This window comes from Maylandia zebra, linkage group LG13, assembly GCF_041146795.1.
Source record: "Maylandia zebra isolate NMK-2024a linkage group LG13, Mzebra_GT3a, whole genome shotgun sequence".
In the NCBI taxonomy this organism is placed as follows: Eukaryota; Metazoa; Chordata; class Actinopteri; order Cichliformes; family Cichlidae; genus Maylandia; species Maylandia zebra.
This window is the reverse complement of record NC_135179.1, coordinates 32425490-32444785: the sequence shown is the minus strand read 5'-3', so window position 1 is coordinate 32444785 and position 19296 is coordinate 32425490. Positions and strand designations below refer to the sequence as shown.

The following is a 19296-nucleotide window of genomic DNA, read 5'->3' as shown; positions in this document are numbered from 1 at the left end:
GAATTTCCTTATAAATTAATTTTAATACTGGCAAACGACTTATTAGAGTTGCATAGAATTTAAAAATAAAATCAGTTTCCTCTCGGGTTGACCCCAGCAAGTTTTCAGGGTTTAATTGTTTTCTCACATTACTGTGCAGTTAAAAAAAAGGTCTGCTTAGGTTGCATTCCAATTCTAACTGAAAAAAAATATTGCAGGAAACTCTTTTTCTGGGCAGTGCTTTTCCATGATGCCCTAATTTACATTTTTCACTTGAAATATCAAATTCATCTGTGTTTAGTGTTTGAAGCCGATGATCACTGTAAAAATTCAGTTAACGCATAGAACCAAAATATAACCAATTTAATGTACTTTTTGTTGCGGAGCCACTGTTTTGTTGTTCTTAATGATTTGTCCAGCCGATGTTCTCGTTTGGTGTCGGCGTTATCGCGGGATGTGGTGCCGAGATACGCTAGCTCCGTTTACCTAGAGTGTAACTGACAGAAAGCCCAGCCTGGAGTTTGTCGGCGCTGATGGTGAATAGCCACTGCTGCGGTGACGGCCGGAGGAGAAGAAGCCGCAAAAGGAGTCAGCAGTGGCAGAGGAGTGACAGTTTGGACTTAGTCTTATAGATTTAGCAGTATTACGTCTACCATCGGATCTTTACAAACCTAAAAGGGAAGGGAAGGGAGAAATAAGGAAAGATGGCGGCCGCGGCCTCGCCGGGCTCGGGCTCGTCCACCTCCTCAGACTGGATTGTGCTGAGAGACGGTTGCCTGCGTTGCGACGAGGAGGGCCTGCTAAGCCTGTCCTACCACCCGGCCCTCAACGCTATCTTGGCCGTCACCAGCCGCGGCAGTATTAAAGTAATTGACGGCACTTCGGGGGCTATTCTTCAGGCTTCAGCATTGCACGGTAAATATCGGAGTCCTCTGTCAAGCCATTTCACCAGCAGTTTCAGTTTTGACAAGCCAAACACTGACTGTCAACAGACACTAAACACGACACTGGCTGAGTTGTAACCTCAGCCCGCTAATGTTAGCTCTTACTAGCATGGCCTAGTCAGGGTATTTGGCAACTAGGATTTATGTAGCCTTTTCTGCCTAAACCAGGGTCATCGTCTTTGGACATTGGTGTGTTTATGATCAAACAAGTTCAAGTTCTTCTTGAACACCTGCGTTTGCTAATGTTTACTATAGCTGCAACTTGACATATCTCCCATGTCTGCTAATAGCTGGAAAGTGCCAGTTAGCCGGTTAACCTTCCCGGTCAGTTTCTGTCATATTGGTGGTCATGTATGATGTGTCGTTAAAACTACAGTTTACACGGTGGCTATCTGAAGTATCAGAATTACTATCACCCGCTTGGATGTGGTACTATGTTCTTCGCTGAATTGTTGTGATAGTCAGTAGGCTAGCTAGCGGCTCCCCGGGTGCTTTACTTCACAACCCACCGGGTGCACTGTCAGTTGTTTGGAAGTACTGGTGTGATGTTCAAAGTAAACTCACTGTGCCAGTGTAACAGTGTGGACGTGTTTGTTCACATCAGTTAACTTAATAAAGCTTTAGAGAGTTTGTCAGAAAGTTACTTTTGACGGAACATGTTAAAGCATTGTATAGTCAGGTATAGGAGGAGCACGACGTGCTCCTCCTATACCTGGTGTTTGAACATTAGTGCATAGATGGAGTTTTTACAGAACTGGTGAAAGAGAAATTCATTACCATTGTTGGTTTGGGTGCCCCATAGGAAGCTTTGGTATTGTTAACATATTAATGGCACCCGTTTGCTAATGGTTGCGTGTCTTTCATCCTGACTTTTATTATTTAATAAAATTTGCATATTTTGAAATGTCTGTTTATTAGGATTCGTTTCTTATAATGGCACCTGTTATTACTTTGTCTAAAGAGGTAATAGGTAGAACCTTACAACAGCTACGTTTTTGGTGCTCTTGGTCTCTTTGACTCTGCAATATTGTGTAAACAAACAAACAAAAAACCCTGCTTGCTTTTATGATTTGCAGTCCAAGGTGGATTGATATGGGCAAAGGAAGAACCCACTGAATTCTGGTGGCAATCTGAATAGAGGTCTGTTGATTTGGCTGAGGAATCTCATATCATATCAGAAAGGAGTATTGGCTTTGGAAATGGTATTTGCTCATAATGTTCACCTCTGATTTCCTCATCTTATAGAGGTCCACCATATTGGACGTGATGTGTGGTAACAATCATGTTATATGTATGGCCAATATGCGTACTTAACATAGAAATTATTGTTCCCCCCTCCTCACAAGGCCTATATCATGCTGCGTGGTTAGGTACATTAAAAATCAAGGACAGAAAGAGATTTTTTTTTTCTAAAACACTATCCTGTTGTTTCAGATAACAGAATTGGAAAAAGGTCAGATTAATAGTATAACAATCTTACATTATTTGACCTTGTGAAATCACCATTGTCAGTTTCAAGCAATATTTGACCATTTAAAATTTTTACATTTATATTTTCGTGATATCTTTCTAGGTTTTTTTTTTTTTTTCTTCTTTCTCATCTTCTTCAGCTGCCTATTCCGGGACTACTCTTGCTTTCTCATATCCACCTCATCCTCTCTCCTCAACTAAACTTAGGGTTGTAACATAAGAAATTCTACATAAACACATTTAATTTAATTTTGTTATTGTCGCAATTAGCTATCCTTAGCAGATCAGACATGCGATGCTGTCGTCTCTGGACAGCTGACATGAGATGGCTAAACAACAACATAATGTTAAAAGCTAGCGTCATGCCAGCTAACATTAGACTCTAGTGTCCTAAAACTTTTAAACTATCTCCACTCTGATCACCAGTTTGATTACATTCTCACACCACAAGAGTTCATTTGGCTTCAAAGAAGTTTCGTTAACAGCCATGAATAGCAGCAAAAAGGAGCTAACAGCTGCACAGCAGTGGAAAATTCTAACAATTCACCTCAGTATCACTGTCATTAATCAGAAATGAGCTATACTGACTCGTTTACTCATAGTTGCTATAGTTTGTCCCATTTACATAATTTTTAACAGGTTTTTCATTTTGTTTCAGAAGTTTTACACATCCAAAATGGTCAACAAGTTAATATCACATGTCTGCAAAACCTCTATAGAGATAAATGACTTGGTGCTTGCATTATAAAGTGTGTTGTTTTGTGGCTAAGAAATGGGAAGTGACTGAACTCATGATACAAAAATCCATATTGTTTTACAGTTGTTCCATCTTACTTTACCATAAAGACCACGTGGAGCTGTTCAAGTATGCTGGGTCACTGAAAGTTGTATTGCTCAGCTAATGAGGGAACTGGAAAAGCATCAGTAAAGTTTTTTTAATTTTTTGTTGATGATTATCCAATGGTTCTTGTTGGATGCAAGTAGGTAAAAATCACTGGAGGCACTTTGACTTCATGTTGAGTGATTACAAAGAGACCAATGCCTATCAAGTCTAAGTCTTAATCAGGGTTAAACTCAGAGCCAGAATTAAATACCAGCAATTAGCAGCAATTTGCAAACATCTGAGGCATATTATAGAACCCCGAAGAACATCAGAAATAAAGGATCTAAAGCATTTTGGATTTATAACAAAGGGGATGAATCTCGACATCATTATGAATTTATAACACATTAATAGTTTTATCTTGATGTCTTATCTTGATTGTGTTGTTTTTAATGATTACTGAAGGTCAAAATTATTACAGTAGATAAAATTATAGATCAGATTTGATGTAAACATATAAACATTATTACTACACATAGTCTCTCTTGTAAATGTCAGACTTAAACCAAAAAATTACTACGATTAAAATTTTTAGCCCCCATTGGTAATAGTCAGTTGCATAACCCTTTTGCTGGTTATCATCCTGCAGTTGTTTGTTGTGATTTTTCAATATGTCTCACACGTTTTTTAACAACCCAAACTCCACTTCCCAGACAAGTCTCTCAAACCCCTGCAGATTTAATGTCGTCTGAAATGGACCTTGGTCTTCAGTTCATACCACAGATTTTTAAAGATTAAAGTCAGAACTTTAAGAAGATGCCTGTCTGTTTTTTCCAGTTTTTTTTACTTCCTACCTTTCTACCTTATCTTACCTTAAAGAAGAGCAAACACAACAGTCAATGAGTATTATACTCGGACAAAAAAAAGTTGATCTGTGTATAAAGAGTAATTGAGATGTAAAACATGAGAGAAATCAAGTGGTTTGATATCAGAGCTTATTTGTATGTATTATGTATTTTTCACTATCTGAACTTTTTTTTGTTCTGTTTTTGTTTTTTTAGGTTAGAAAAATCAAAGCACTGCTTTTCCTTTTGTTTTCGTGCAGTCTGTGCTGCCGTGTATTTATTATCACTGTGTTAATGTTCATATACTGATTGTTTTGCCTCTCGTAAATATCATATCACCGTAGGGCTATGCGATATCACCAAAATCTCATATCCTGATATAAGACATTTTTTGTCCCGACAACGATATTTATCACAAAAATTTTACATTTTCTGTAAATTCTGTGAATCTCTTTGAACTCGACTTGTGCAAAGTTTTTTCAGCTGGACGTCGTGTACCTAGAATCGAGTGTTACATAAGTTGAAACGGAGGCAATTTTCTTTGTGAGTATTTATTACCCCCGTGGTTTTGTTTTTTTTTTCTTAGCAGCTGATGGCTCTTTTTAGCTTCTCATCTGAAAACACTCTGCGATTTGGTTTATTTTGAAAAATCTCAACAGGATCTTCAACTTTATTGTGAAAGGTCAGCCCTATAGAGAACCATAGAGTGGTTCTATATAGAACCCTATATAGAACAGCCCTATATCACCGTAAAGGTGACTCCTTTAGTATACCCAGTCTCTCAAACCTTCATTATACTCTACAATGTAATATATAATATATAAAGTCTCATAGTCACAAAAAATTGGCAGGCACGTGGACATCTTCACAGACCTTTGTGCTCACTGTCTGAAAATGAAATTTATGTCTACAGACTCAAGGACATGAAAAATCTCAACTCCTAAACTAGAGCTGGGCGATAGAATGATAACGATATGTATCGCGATATAACTTTTTCTCGATAGAAAAATTAAACTATTGCGATAGACCTCGCCGCTCTTGTCCTCTTAAAAAAAAAAAAAAAAAAAAGAACAGCCAAACCAAATTAAGTAGTGCAGAGCCGAACCAATCACAGCCGCAGCGTTATGTCACGTGACTTGTTACGTACAGCACAAGTGCCAAGCTGCACATGTGTATTTGTTTGGGAAGCAGCCAGCCACCGTACCGCCCGGGTAATGGAGGAAATGAGTGTGCCGACTAGAAAAATCAACCGAGCGTGACCGAAGAGAAAACAGATGATGGTTCCAATGCCGGAGAGATTGTCGAACGGAAGAGCCATAGAAGTTCCGTAGTGTGAAGGTATTTCGGCTATTTCAAGTCTGACAAAAAACAGAGTAGCGTTCACTGTAAATTGTGCCGAAAGCAAGTCTGGAAATACAATAAACTGGTGCATGCTCAGGCTACGTCCACACGTACCCGGGTATTTTTGAAAACGCAGATTTTTCTATGCGTTTGCACCTTTCGTCCACACGTAAACGGCGTTTTTGGTCACTGAAAACGAAGATTTTTAAAAACTCCCACCAGGGTGGATATTTTTGAAAACTCCGTTTTTGCATTTACGTGTGGACTAGAAAAACGGAGAAAACGCAGCGTCAAAGGTGTGCGCATTTTTTGACGTCACACTGTGCGCCACGTTATTGTTTCGGTGAAATGAATTTCTACAATACTGTTACTATTAATTCTACTCTCTGCAGTGTTTAAATGCTTACATATACACACAGTTACTGTCCCTCCACACATACGACTCTGTTCTGCTTCTGTGCCCCAGCTTAGTTTACTTTTTCCCACCGAGGCTTCTAGACTTCTGATTGGCGATTCCTAACCGTGGACCTAGGAACCTAGGATTATTTTTTAAAAGGGAAAATCTCCGTTTTCAAAAATACCCGTGTACGTGTGGACGTAGCCTCAGTCTCTGACTGGAAGCGCTAATTCGTCATTCGGCTTTTGTCAGACTAAAGTAACTGTTAAAACTGTTTGAAAAGCTAAGCTATACAACAAGGAGAGATTGAGAATTTCCTTTTAGTTCTCAGTAGAGCTGGGCGATAGAACGATAACGATATGTATCGCGATATAACTTTTACTCGATAGAGAAATTAAGCTATCGCGATAGACCTCGCCGCTCTTGTCCTCTTTAAAAAAAAAAAAAAAAAAAAAAAAAAAGGTCAGCCAATCTAAATTAAGTAGCGCAGAGCCGAACCAATCACAGCCGCAGCGTCACGTCACGTGACTTGTTACGTACAGCACAAGTGCCAAGCCGCACGTGTGCTTGTTTGGGAAGCAGCCAGCGGGTAATGGAGCCAGCGCGTAATGGAGGAAATGAGTGTGCCAACTAGAAAAATCAACCGAGCGTGACCGAAGAGAAAACAGATGATGGTTCCAATGCCGGAGAGATTGTCGAACGGAAGAGCCATAGAAGTTCCGTAGTGTGAAGGTATTTCGGCTATTTCAAGTCTGACAAAAAACAGAGTAGCGTGCACTGTAAATTGTGCCAAAAGCAAGTCTGGAAATACATGCGTCACACTGTGCGCCACGTTATTGTTTCGGTGAAATGAATTTCTACAATACTGTTACTGTTAATTTTACTCTCTGCAGTGTTTAAATGCTTACATATACACACAGTTACTGTCCGTCCACACATACGACTCGGTTCTGCTTCTATGCCCCAGCTTTGTTTACTTTTTCCCACCGAGGCTTCTAGACTTCTGATTGGCCAACATTTCTGCACGGTTAGGAATCTAGCGCCACCTGCTGCTTTGGCATGTTCATAGCAGCGTTTTCCTTCATTTCTGCCTTTATGTGTGGACGGGATTATTTTTTAAAACGAAAACGGAAAATCTCCGTTTTCAAAAATACCCGTGTACGTGTGGATGTAGCCTCAGTCTCTGACTGGAAGCGCTAATTCGTCATTCGGCTTTTGTCAGACTAAAGTAACTGTTAAAACTGTTTGAAAAGCTAAGCTATACAACAAGGAGAGATTGAGAATTTCCTTTTAGTTCTCAGTTTATTTGATATTGACAAAAGTTAGTCAGTTTTGTCTGTTCTTCTGTAAAACAAACTAAGATTTATTTTTAGAATTAATATTTTGTTTCTAAGTGGAATTGACAATTTAGTCTGTTTCGTTTGTTCTATTTTGAAACTTAAACGCTTTAGCGGCTGCCTTTTGTGTAGTTTGCAATATTTGCCTTTATTTATCTGAAAAAGTCTCATGTTCCTTAAGTACATCTACCCTGTTGAACTTATTATGGGAAATAAATATTTAAATAAAAACAAGCTGCTGATTATTTCACATTTTACTTGTGATCAACGGCAAATTTAAATCTTACAAATATAGTTATTTGGCTTATATCGTGATAGATATCGTTATCGCCTGAAATGAAAAAAACATATCGTGATATGAAAAAATCTTATATCGCCCGGCTCTATCCTAAACTTAAATGCTTTTTTTGAAATTGTTTTTAAGGCACTTGCACACATGATGGAATTTTTTTTTCCCCCCCTGGAAAGTTCATGTTTGCTAAGAATTAGGGTTGGGCGATTGGACAATTATATCGACCAATCACCTTTTACAAGGGTGGTTTATTTATTTATTTGCCCATGAGTAAGTTTGTTAATAATGATGGAGCTAATAGAAACAGGCAACAGAAAAAAAAAATAGCGCTGTTTTAGCAGCACCCTCTTTCATCTGTGAACGAAATGCACCCTCCTCAGAGTGCGCCCAAGTGCTTGTTAATGGAGCTGCAAAAGCTGGTGATAGTCGTGGAATTTAGCCGTGTTTGAGTATTTTGCTCGCACTATATGTCTGCACAAGTGACACACCGCTTTAGTTACATCCTTAGGTTTACCTCTTTCATCTAGTTTAAAGCCAAAGAAATCCCAAATTGGTGACTTGTTTTTTTTTTTTTTTAGCGCTTCCAGCGTTAACACGCCGTCATCACATCTGGTGCGCAGACTGAGTCAAAATCAGGTGGGTTGAGAGAGTTAAACGCGGTCATCGTGATTAAACTTTTTAAGCCACGTTAACGCTGATGCGCGCGCGTGTGTGTGTGTGTGTGTGTGTGTGTGTGTATATATATATATATATATATATATATATATATATATATATATATATATATATATATATATATATATATATATATATGCATGCATGCTCGGGTCCTCTACCAGAGGCCTGGGAGCTTGAGGGTCCTGCGCAGTATCTTAGCTGTTCCCAGGACTGCACGCTTCTGGACAGAGATCTCCGATGTTGTTCCCGGGATCTGCTGGAGCCACTTGCCTAGCTTGGGAGTCACCGCACCTAGTGCTCCGATTACCACGGGGACCACCGTTACCTTCACCCTCCACATCCTCTCGAGCTCTTCTCTGAGCCCTTGGTATTTCTCCAGCTTCTCGTGTTCCTTCTTCCGGATATTGCTGTCATTCGGAACCGCTACATCGATCACTACGGCCGTCTTCTTCTGTTTGTCTACCACCACTATGTCCGGTTGGTTAGCCACCACCATTTTGTCCGTCTGTATCTGGAAGTCCCACAGGATCTTAGCTCGGTCATTCTCCACCACCCTTGGGGGCATCTCCCATTTTGACCTCGGGACTTCCAGGTTATACTCGGCACAGATGTTCCTGTACACTATGCCGGCCACTTGGTTATGGCGTTCCATGTATGCCTTGCCTGCTAGCATCTTGCACCCTGCTGTTATGTGCTGGATTGTCTCTGGGGCATCTTTACACAGCCTGCACCTGGGGTCTTGCCTGGTGTGATAGACCCCAGCCTCTATGGATCTTGTGCTCAGAGCTTGTTCTTGTGCTGCCATGATTAGTGCCTCTGTGCTGTCTTTCAGTCCAGCTTTGTCCAGCCACTGGTAGGATTTCTGGATATCAGCCACCTCCTCTATCTGCCGGTGGTACATACCGTGCAGGGGCCTGTCCTTCCATGATGGTTCCTCGTCTCCCTCCTCTTTCTTGGGTTTCTGCTGCCTGAGGTATTCACTGAGCACTCGGTCAGTTGGGGCCATCTTCCCAATGTATTCTTGGATGTTCGTTGTCTCATCCTGGACTGTGGTGCTGACACTCACCAGTCCCCGGCCCCCTTCCTTCCGCTTAGCGTACAGCCTCAGGGTGCTGGACTTGGGGTGAAACCCTCCATGCATGGTAAGGAGCTTTCTTGTCTTTATGTCAGTGGCTTCTATCTCCTCCTTTGGCCAGCCTATTACCCCAGCAGGGTACCTGATCACGGGCAGGGCGTACGTGTTGATGGCCCGGATCTTGTTCTTACCATTCAGCTGACTCCTCAGGACTTGCCTGACCCTCTGCAGGTACTTGGTGGTTGCAGCTTTTCTAGCGGCCTCTTCATGGTTCCCATTCGCCTGTGGGATCCCCAAGTACTTGTAACTGTCCTCTATGTCTGCAATGTTGCCTTCTGGTAGTTCAATCCCCTCAGTTCTGACTACCTTCCCTCTCTTTGTTACCATCCGACTACACCTCTCCAGTCCGAACGACATTCCAATGTCATTGCTGTATAGCCTGGTAGTGTGGATCAGTGAATCGATGTCTCGTTCACTCTTGGCATACAGCTTGATGTCATCCATGTACAGGAGGTGGCTGACAACTGCTCCGTTCCGTAGTCGGTATCCGTAGCCAGTCTTGTTAATGATCTCACTGAGGGGGTTCAGACCTATGCAGAACAGCAGTGGGGACAGAGCATCTCCTTGGTAGATCCCGCACTTGATGGTGATTTGTGCTATGGGCTTGGAGTTGGCCTCTAGTGTTGTACACCACATCCCCATTGAGTTCCTGATGAAGGCTCTTAGGGTCCTGTTGATCTTGTACAATTCTAAGCATTCCAGTATCCAGCTGTGGGGCATTGAGTCATAGGCCTTCTTGTAATCAATCCAGGCAGTGCACAGGTTGGTCAGTCTGGTCTTGCAGTCTCGGCTGACTGTTCTGTCTACCAGTAGCTGGTGTTTTGCGCCTCTGGTATTCTTGCCAATCCCTTTCTGTGCCCCGCTCACATGAGATTAAGCCAATGTTGACTTTTAGCTTACAGAGACTGAAAGAAGATGAGAAAATGTGATTTAAAAAAGGGACAACTTGGTTTTTTTTTTTGAGTGTGATGACCCATGTGCCTGTTCATCTTAACCGATATGATGCCTGACAGGAGCTTCCATGTAGTACTGAGGCAGGTTATTGGTCGGTAGTTGGAGGGGACAGGTCCCTTCTTGGGGTCCTTGGGGATCAGGACCGTTCGACCTTCGGTTAGCCATTCTGGGTGTCTCTCGTTAACTAGCAGCTGGTTCATTTGTGCTGCCAGACGCTCGTGGAGTGCACTCAAAAGCGGAACACGTCTGGCACTGCGGGATTTGATTCCCTGCCGTTGTAGTGTGTTACTGATGGTGACCTTTGTTACTTTGGTCCCAGCTTTCTGCAGGTCATTCACCAGGTCCCCCCGTGTGGTTCTGGGATCTTTGCTCACCGTTCTCATGATCATTTTGACCCCACGGGATGAGATCTTGCGTGGAGCCCCAGATCGAGGGAGATTATCAGTGGTCTTGTATGTCTTCCATTTTCTGATGATTGCTCCCACAGTTGATTTTTTCACACCAAGCTGCTTGCCTATTGTAGATTCACTCTTCCCAGTCTGGTGCAGGTCTACAATACTTTTCCTGGTGTCCTTCGAAAGCTCTTTGGTGTTGGCCATGGCGGCGTTTGGAGTCTGACTGTTTGAGGCTGTGGACAGGTGTCTTTTATACAGATGATGAGTTCAAACAGGTGCCATTCATACAGGTAACGAGTGGGGGACAGAAAAGCTTCTTACAGAAGACGTTACAGGTCTGTGAGAGCCAGAGATTTTCCTTGTTTGAGGTGACCAAATACTTATTTTCCACCCTGATTTACGAATAAATTCTTTACAAATCCTACCATGTGAATTCATGGATTTTTTTTTCACATTCTGTCTCTCACAGTTGAAGTGTACCTCTGGTGCAAATTACTGACCTCTGTCATCATTTTAAGTGGGGGAACTTGCACAATCGGTGGCTGACTAAATACTTTTTGCCCCACTGTATGTGTGGAGGGACAGTAACTGTGTGTATATGTAAGCATTTAAACACTGCAGAGAGTAGAATTAACAGTAACAGTATTGTAGAAATTCATTTCACCGAAACAATAACGTGGCGCACAGTGTGACGCATGCACCAGTTTACTGTATTTCCAGACTTGCTTTCGGCACAATTTACAGTGCACGCTACTTTGTTTTTTGTCAGACTTGAAATAGCCGAAATACCTTCACACTACGGAACTTCTATGGCTCTTCCGTTCGACAATCTCTCCGGCATTGGAACCATCATCTGTTTTCTCTTCGGTCACGTTCGGTTGATTTTTCTAGTCTGCACACTCATTTCTTCCATTACGCGCTGGCTCCATTACCCGCTGGCTGCTTCCCAGACAAACACATGTGCGGCTTTGGCTGTGTATGTATATATATATATATATATATTAGTGCTGTCAATAGATTAAAAAAAATTAACTAACTAATCTCACAATTTTCTGTTATTAATTGCGATTAATCTCAATTACTTTATTAATAGCCTGGCTCCAATTACATTTTTTTATTCTTTATATTTTAAGTAATTATCGTTGTTCACCGAAGTCCAGTGGTCTCCGGTGAGAGCGACATTCCTTACTTGCACAAGCTTGCTGGACTGCTGAGCCCTCTGGTCCCCATACAAAGTGTGCAGTCTCGACACAATGGTTCCTCTCGAGGGCAGATTGTAACACTCATCTCCTGATGCAGCACGAATGACTTCTCTCAGTCCATCATCTTCTACTATGCTAACTGGTCGGCAGTTTTTAGCTATCCAAACAACCAAGGAATTGGTTACCTTTTCTCTCACATTTTTTGTTATTCATCCACAAGCACCATACTCCTGAAGCGTAGACTGGCGAGGTCCCGTAGAGGTGGATTCAGTTGGGTGTTTTGCTCTCAGGTGATACGCCAGTGATGAACTGCTTCTGTGGTACTTGAATTCAGCGTTGCAAATTGTGCATCTTACTCTCGTTTTGTCCAACAAGCCATCAGGCAACTTCTTAAAGAGAAACTTTCCACCCAAAAGTCCGCCCTCGTCCATGCTTGCGTGTGTTAGCTAGTGTTAGCTAGATAGTAGCATGGTGTCACTTCTTCTTCTTCTTCTAATCATTTCTGTCAGGCCAAACGCCAGCATAGCACACTGTTGCCCCCTCCTCCAGAGGTGCTCATGAATTTAAAGGTCTTAGATTACAGGAAATTAATAAAAAAACAAAATCAGCGTTAAATTTTTTTAATGCATTAAACATTTCGCGTTGATCTTAACAATTAACGCGATAATTTTGACAGCACTAATATATATATATATATATATATATATATATATATATATATATATATATATATATATATATATACATACATACATACATACATACATACATACATACATACATACATACACTCACTCACTCACTCACAGATCAGTGCTGTCGCTCTCTATAAACAGTTCGCACGATTGCAAAGTGAAGGCAAAAACCAAGCGCAAATTCAAACGTGATTTCAATATGTCACATATTGACAGTGGCTCACCGATGCCAATGACATAATTACCCAGCTACATTTCTGAAAGAATGCAAAAGCATTGACATATATTTTTCCTTCCTACAATAGCCCGACGGGCAGGGAAGAGATAGATTTTGGTAGCCCGACTGAAAAAAATCGCTAGCTCCGGGACGTCGGGCTAGCTCAGAGACCAAAAACAGGAGGCTTTGGGGGAAAAAAAGGTCGCCAAATTCTTTGCTTCTAGTTTTGACTTTTTCCTATACCTCAGCTGATGTGGAGATGTTGTCTGAAGAAGAATATTGTTGTTCAAAAGAATATTGCAGCGGCACTCGCACCGTAAGTACTGGTATAAATGATATGGAGCTGTGGTAATGTCATGGTCGCCGTGTGAAGCAGAAGTATTGGAATGGCCAATCTGCCTGCAGTGATCTCTATTTTTGTTGATGGAGACAATATGTGGTACAACCACTGTGTGGGACAGTTTTGCTTGTACTGTTGTTGGTCTGTCATCCAGATGGAGAACAGTGAAACTATAACATAAAAAGTGCTCAAGTGGATCCAACTGTTTAAAAACAATAATTGTCCACTGCAGTAGACATTTTTTGTGCTTTTCCCTTCCTTGTTCCAGCTGTCCCTAATCACGTCCAGTGATTTGCAGTTAGGGTTTTGGAGGACAGCACAAAAGCTCATGTGCAGTGACTGAAAACCTCTCTTTAGCCCCTTGTCTGAACAGAAATGTATACATTGATGAAAAAGTTTGCAGAAGCAGAAATTTTGCTTGAGGAGCTCTGATTTGCATTTTGAAGGAGCACCTGCAGATTCACAACCCTGTTGATGAAACTCTGAAGTAATCAGTTTGTGGAAATTTACCATTCTTCTTGCATCTGATAAATTGCTTGCTACCAACAGTGAATGGCAATAAAATATCAACTGCATTGATTTTAATGGACACGTAAGTTGGTTCCAGCATGTTTTGCATATAATGCATTAGTGACATATAAACAGCCTTCAGACATTCACATTATGTGGTGTGTGTCCTCTGTCTCTGTCCTAGCTAAACCTGGTGGCCGTGTCAGGTGTCAGTACTTTCCCGCAGTGGACAAGGTGCTCTTCGTGGACGACTATGCAGTTGGATGCAGGAAGGACCTGAATGGCATCCTGCTCCTGGACACAGCCCTCCAGCCACCAGTGGCAAAACCTGAGGATATGGTTCAGCTAGAGCTACCGGTCACAGAGGTGAGAGAACATATTTGCCCTTCAATTCACTGTGTACATGGACATCTGGTCTCTGTTTCAGAAAGTTAGGTGGAAACTGAGTAGCTTAAGCCTGAGCTTAAACTTTGGGTTTTCTGTTACAGAAACTAACCAATTTCTGTAACTGTAATGGCTCAGTTACCATGGTTGCAGACTCTAACCTTACTTGCTCGATGAGAGTTTTTTTTTTTTGTTTGTTTTTTTTCTTCAATTGAGTTTTTGTCTGACTCCTCCCCTCCTGCTGCATTTGAAGCACTTGTCTGACTCTTTCATTTCCTCATTCACAGAGTGCGTAATGAAGCTCACATCGGATAATGTTTGCAGAAGTTTTACATTTAAAAAAAACCCTGAAATCACACTTGGGTATTATTTTGTTACCCATTTCTTATATTTACCATTTATATTGATCAGTTTTATAACTAATCAGGACTGGACAGATTTATTATCAGCTCAGAATAACATGTATTGCCTGTGATTCTGTAACTGTGGAAAGTAAGGCATCTGTCAAGTTGTCAGCCTCTTCCCTTGCACTGAAACAATCACTTTAAAAAATAAATAAAATGGTTATTCTTCCTGTTGTGATTGGCCATGCTGCAAAGAACATTCCAATCATAACTGTGATCATGTTGGATATTACTGGAATATTTCTCAGTGAATATGATCCAATAAAGTTATAGAAATGCACTCATTAAATGCTGTCAAGCAACTTTTGGAAATGCAATACAATTTTAAACTTTGAGCCTTGACATCTTTTCCACACCAAATCACCTTAATTGTTACTATGGATGCAGATTATAATTTAATTTACAAAGGTCAATGTCCATAAACTCTGTTAATTACATGTAAAGACAAATCTTTCAAGCCTGTTGGTTTAATTTGTAATGTCCTTGGGATGTCCATACACCTGTAGCCATACTTCAGTATATAAGTGAGGTTTATTTTTAACACACCTTTCACAATTAAGATCACAGAGTGCCTTACACCAAGATGCAAACACTAAAACAGACCCATGAACAACACAAGGTCATACACATAATTGGCCTAATGCTTTTCTGAATAGGAAGAGGTATTTTTAGAGGTTGCCTCAGAATAAGTCAAACAAGGAATGAGGAACACTGATTCCAGAGTTTTGGACCCACTTGCTAAAGACCTCTGTGTAAAAACTTTTTAAAATGACTATGAGGTATCAACCATAATCTCAAATGTGAAGACCGAAGAGACTGGTTAGAAGAGCTGGTTCATATAAGCTCTGAGATATACTGGGGTGATTAACATGTTTTTACTTAGCAGTGTTCCTTAGAGGGAAAAATTTAGGAATTAATCGGTTTCTGACATGACATTCCAGGAAAACACTACAGGAATAGAACATGCAAGCTAGTTTTAGAGGAGGAGCTTTCTTTGACACTTCGGATGATAAGAGTCTCTGTTTTGTCATAATTTACATAAGGAAAAGGAGCATTTAACCCAGACTTGATAGCAGTCAGACAGGTTTGTGGATCAGAAAGTTTGTTAGGTCAGAAAGAACAGGGCAGCTGGATATCATCTGCATAAAAATCGTAACATGCGTTTTTCATATTGATGATTATCTGTCCAAGAGGCAACATTAACAAGGTAAATGTTACAGGTCCCAAATCTGATCCTATGAAACACCACAGGATAAGGCGGCAGAAAGAGAAATTAAATCTTGAAAGTCCTGAAATGAAATACTCTGTTATACAGATATAATTTTAGCTGTTAGCATAATTACAGCAAATAAAGTTGTTAAAGATTTCACTTTACTGTAGGGTTGGTGGGTGATGAAGTTCCAACCAAAGTTTTGCAGGAGAGCGGCAGTTTAATGGGGGACGTGTGCAGTGTCGTGAAGAATGCTTACGCACAGTGCGCAACTGTGTTTTTGGACCAAAAGGGGGTATTGTTGGTTGACTTTCTACCTGTTGGGACCACAATAAATGCTGACAGGTACTGTGAAACACTGGAAGAACTCAGAAAGGCATTTCAGAACCGGAGAAGAGAATGCTGAGCAAGGGCGTAAGCATTCTCCACGACACTGCGCGTCCACACATCGCCCGTCAAACTGTCGCTCACCTGCATTAGTTTGGTTGGAACTTCATCACCCACCCAACCTACAGTCTGGACTTTGCACACAGTGACTACGACCTGTTCCCAAAGTTGAAAGAACATTTGTCCGAAAGGCGATTCTGCAGCGTCGGCGAGCAACTATGACATGGGCATTGTAAAACTGCCACAGTGTCTACAAAAATGCATTGACCGAAATGGCGATTATGTAGGAAAATAAGTCTTCAAGCTTTAAAATGATGTAAATATTCTAGAAAATAAACGGTTATTTGTATTTCTAAAACAATAGGACACCTTATTTTGGGATTGCCCTTGTACTTCTAAAAGTCCGCTTGAAGGCTGCTGGCTGGACACGTGTAGTTAGTGCAGTGTAATGTGAATTCTCTGTGCATGAGTCCGCACAGTCCCAAAAGTGGCTGGCACAAGGATGTCCACATGGACCTTTGCGCTCACTGTCCAGTGATGAACCTAGCAAACCCACTTACACTGTTCGGGAGTACACTAGCAATATGATAGTCTGATGTGGGGTTTGTGTGTTCTTTTGGTCTCACACTTTTGTGTGAAAAGTTCACGTGAATGAACTGCTACACTATCCACCCAGTAGTACACAGAATATTTAATTTAAGAAAGTGTAATACATGTGCACATGATCCAAATCTGTAAGAAACTCTTGGATCTGTTTGTCACAATTTAGATATAATTGTTTGTTTGTCTTTAAAAAAAAAAATTTGACAGTTTTTATCTTTCATAAATTGTAGGGTAATAGGTTGGTTTGTGTAATGGTTTGATATGCAGTTTGTAATTATGACTCAGTCCACATTATGGCATCAAATGGCAGGAACAACCTAGGAATCCATTAATTATAGTGGGAGAACTAATGCCTAATTCAGCAAAAGGGTAACAAACCACAAGCAGCAATACGGTGACCCCAGATCATCGTAACTAAGTGGAGCCACAGCCACAAAGCAGATGACAGTATAGTGAATTGTTCTAGTTTTGCATCACAAAGCTTAAAACACAGGACTGCAGAGACAATACAAATGTCCTCAAACTGAGGTTGTAGCTTTTTTTTTTTACTGAATATGTAAGTGTTAAATCTAATATGTGTTTGTGTCTGTTCAGGCCCAGCAGATACTGTCAGCCTGCCAGGAAAAGATTGATGTGTCAAACACTGAGGGTTACGAACTTTTTATCACCCAGCTGAAAGAAGGCCTGAAGAATACCTCACATGAGACAGCAGCTAATCACAAAGTGGCGAAGGTGAGTTTAATTTAAAAAAACCTTTTGTTTTCTAACTGTATGTCTCTGAGCTTCTGTACTGGAATTACTGTTCGGAAACTGTTCTTGAAGTATACTGAGAGATGTGCAGGAAATGTGATTTTTATCGTGGTGGAAGCAAAACAGCAAAAGTATGAGGGAATTCATGACAGCGTTTATCAAATGTGAAGCATAGTTTTGATGTTCTTTGACTGTTGGTTCAGTCAATTTTGGTTAGAGAGAGACAAAACCTGCAGTTTCAGAATCTAGAACAAAAAAAAGATGTAAACACAAAGCGTGGACCCGCCGACGCATCAGAAGCTGTCGGCTTTCAGCCCTGGTGTGTCTGTGGACGTGCCAACTGGTGAGAAAGCCGACATCTCACTAATTCTGATACGTCGGTGGGTCCACGGTTTACGTTTATGTCTTTGTGTGGAATCCGTTTACCTGCTCTCATTTACTGTTTTAGTTGTTTGGTTGTTGTTGAAATAGTTTTGTGAACTTTAACCTGAGATTCTGGCATTTCTGGCAAAGTACATTTATATTTAAAAATTTATTCAGGAATAAAGTGATGAATCCATATTACTTATTCAAGTTACTGATCTCTCTCTATCTATCCGCCAGCACTTTAAAACATGCACACAAAAGGCTACAGGAGTATCTGGACAACGGCCAATCAGAGAGGTCCCACCCCTGACTATCAATGATTGGTTTAGACCATGATATGGGTGTAATTGTGTGGTCAACAACAAAAACATGAGTTGCGGAGACTCTTTTTGTTTTTGTTTTTTACTCAAACTGCTGGTCGGTGCAACCTATAATTTTTTTTATTTTATTTTTTTTGTCGCACCATTAAGAAATTAAGTCGCATACATATGCAGTGTGCTGGGAACGTCTAGCAGAGGCCCCAGTCCGCGAGATCTTCAACGCACACCTCCGGCAGAGCTTCAACAGCATTCCGAGGGAGACTGGGGACATTGAGTCCGAATGGACCATGTTCAGCGTCTCCATTGCCGAAGCTGCTGCATTGAGCTGCGGCCGCAAGGTGGTTGGTGCCTGCCGTGGTGGTAATCCCCGAACCAAATGGTGGACACCAGAGGTGAAGGGAGCCACCAGGCTGAAGAAGGAGTCCTATCGGGCTTGGTTAGCCTGTGGGACCCCGGAGGCAGCCGACGGGCATCGACAGGCCAAGCAGAATGCGGCTCGGGCAGTGGCTGAAGCAAAAACTCGGGTGTGGGAGGAGTTCGGAGAGGCCATGGAAAAAGACTTTCGGACTGCCTCGAAGAGATTCTGGCAAACCGTCAGACGTCTCAGGAGGGGAAAGCGGTGCTCTACCTGCACTGTGTATAGTGCTGGCGGAGCGCTGCTGACGTCGACTGAGAAAATAGTCAGGCGGTGGAAGGAATACTTCGAGGACCTCCTTAATCCCACTGACACGTCTTCCGAGGAGGAAGCAGAATCTGGGGATGAGGGGAATGACCCGCCAATTTCCGGGGGCGAGGTCACTGAGGCAGTTAAACAACTCCTTGGTGGCAGAGCCCCTGGTGTTGATGAGGTCCGCCCCGAGTTCCTGAAGGCTCTGGACGTTGTAGGGCTGTCCTGGTTGACACGCCTCTGCAATGTTGCGTGGAGATCAGGGGCAGTACCTGTCGACTGGCAGACCGGGGTGGTGGTCCCCATCTTTAAGAAAGGGGACCGGAGGGTGTGTTCCAACTACAGGGGGATCACACTCCTCAGCCTCCCTGGGAAAGTCTATGCCAGGGTGCTGGAAAGGAGAGTTCGTCCGTTAGTCGAACCTCGGATACAGGAGGAACAATGCGGTTTTCGTCCTGGTCGCGGAACACTGGACCAGCCCTTTATCCTCTCCAGGATACTTGAGGGTGCATGGGAGTTTGCCCAACCAGTCTACATGTGTTTTGTGGACTTGGAGAAGGCATTCAACCGTGTCCCTCGGGGTGTCCTGTGGGAGGTGTTGCGGGAATATGGGGTGTCTGGCCCATTGCTACGGGCCATTCGATCCCTATA

The 19296-nt window shown here is 41.9% G+C and overlaps 1 protein-coding gene across 3 annotated transcripts in view; it reads left to right on the top strand.

The window, feature by feature from the left end:
• The first annotated feature begins 465 nt into the window (after positions 1-465).
• The window catches only part of birc6 (baculoviral IAP repeat containing 6), a 130424-nt gene continuing 111593 nt past the window's right edge, over positions 466-19296 (top strand). For all 3 annotated transcript variants that reach the window (XM_004574403.4, XM_004574404.4, XM_004574402.4), the window contains exons 1-3: positions 466-894; positions 13739-13920; positions 17137-17274. In XM_004574403.4, the coding sequence (XP_004574460.1) occupies positions 684-894; positions 13739-13920; positions 17137-17274 (531 nt within the window). In that variant the 5' untranslated portion in view covers positions 466-683. The remainder of the gene's footprint in view (positions 895-13738; positions 13921-17136; positions 17275-19296) is intronic.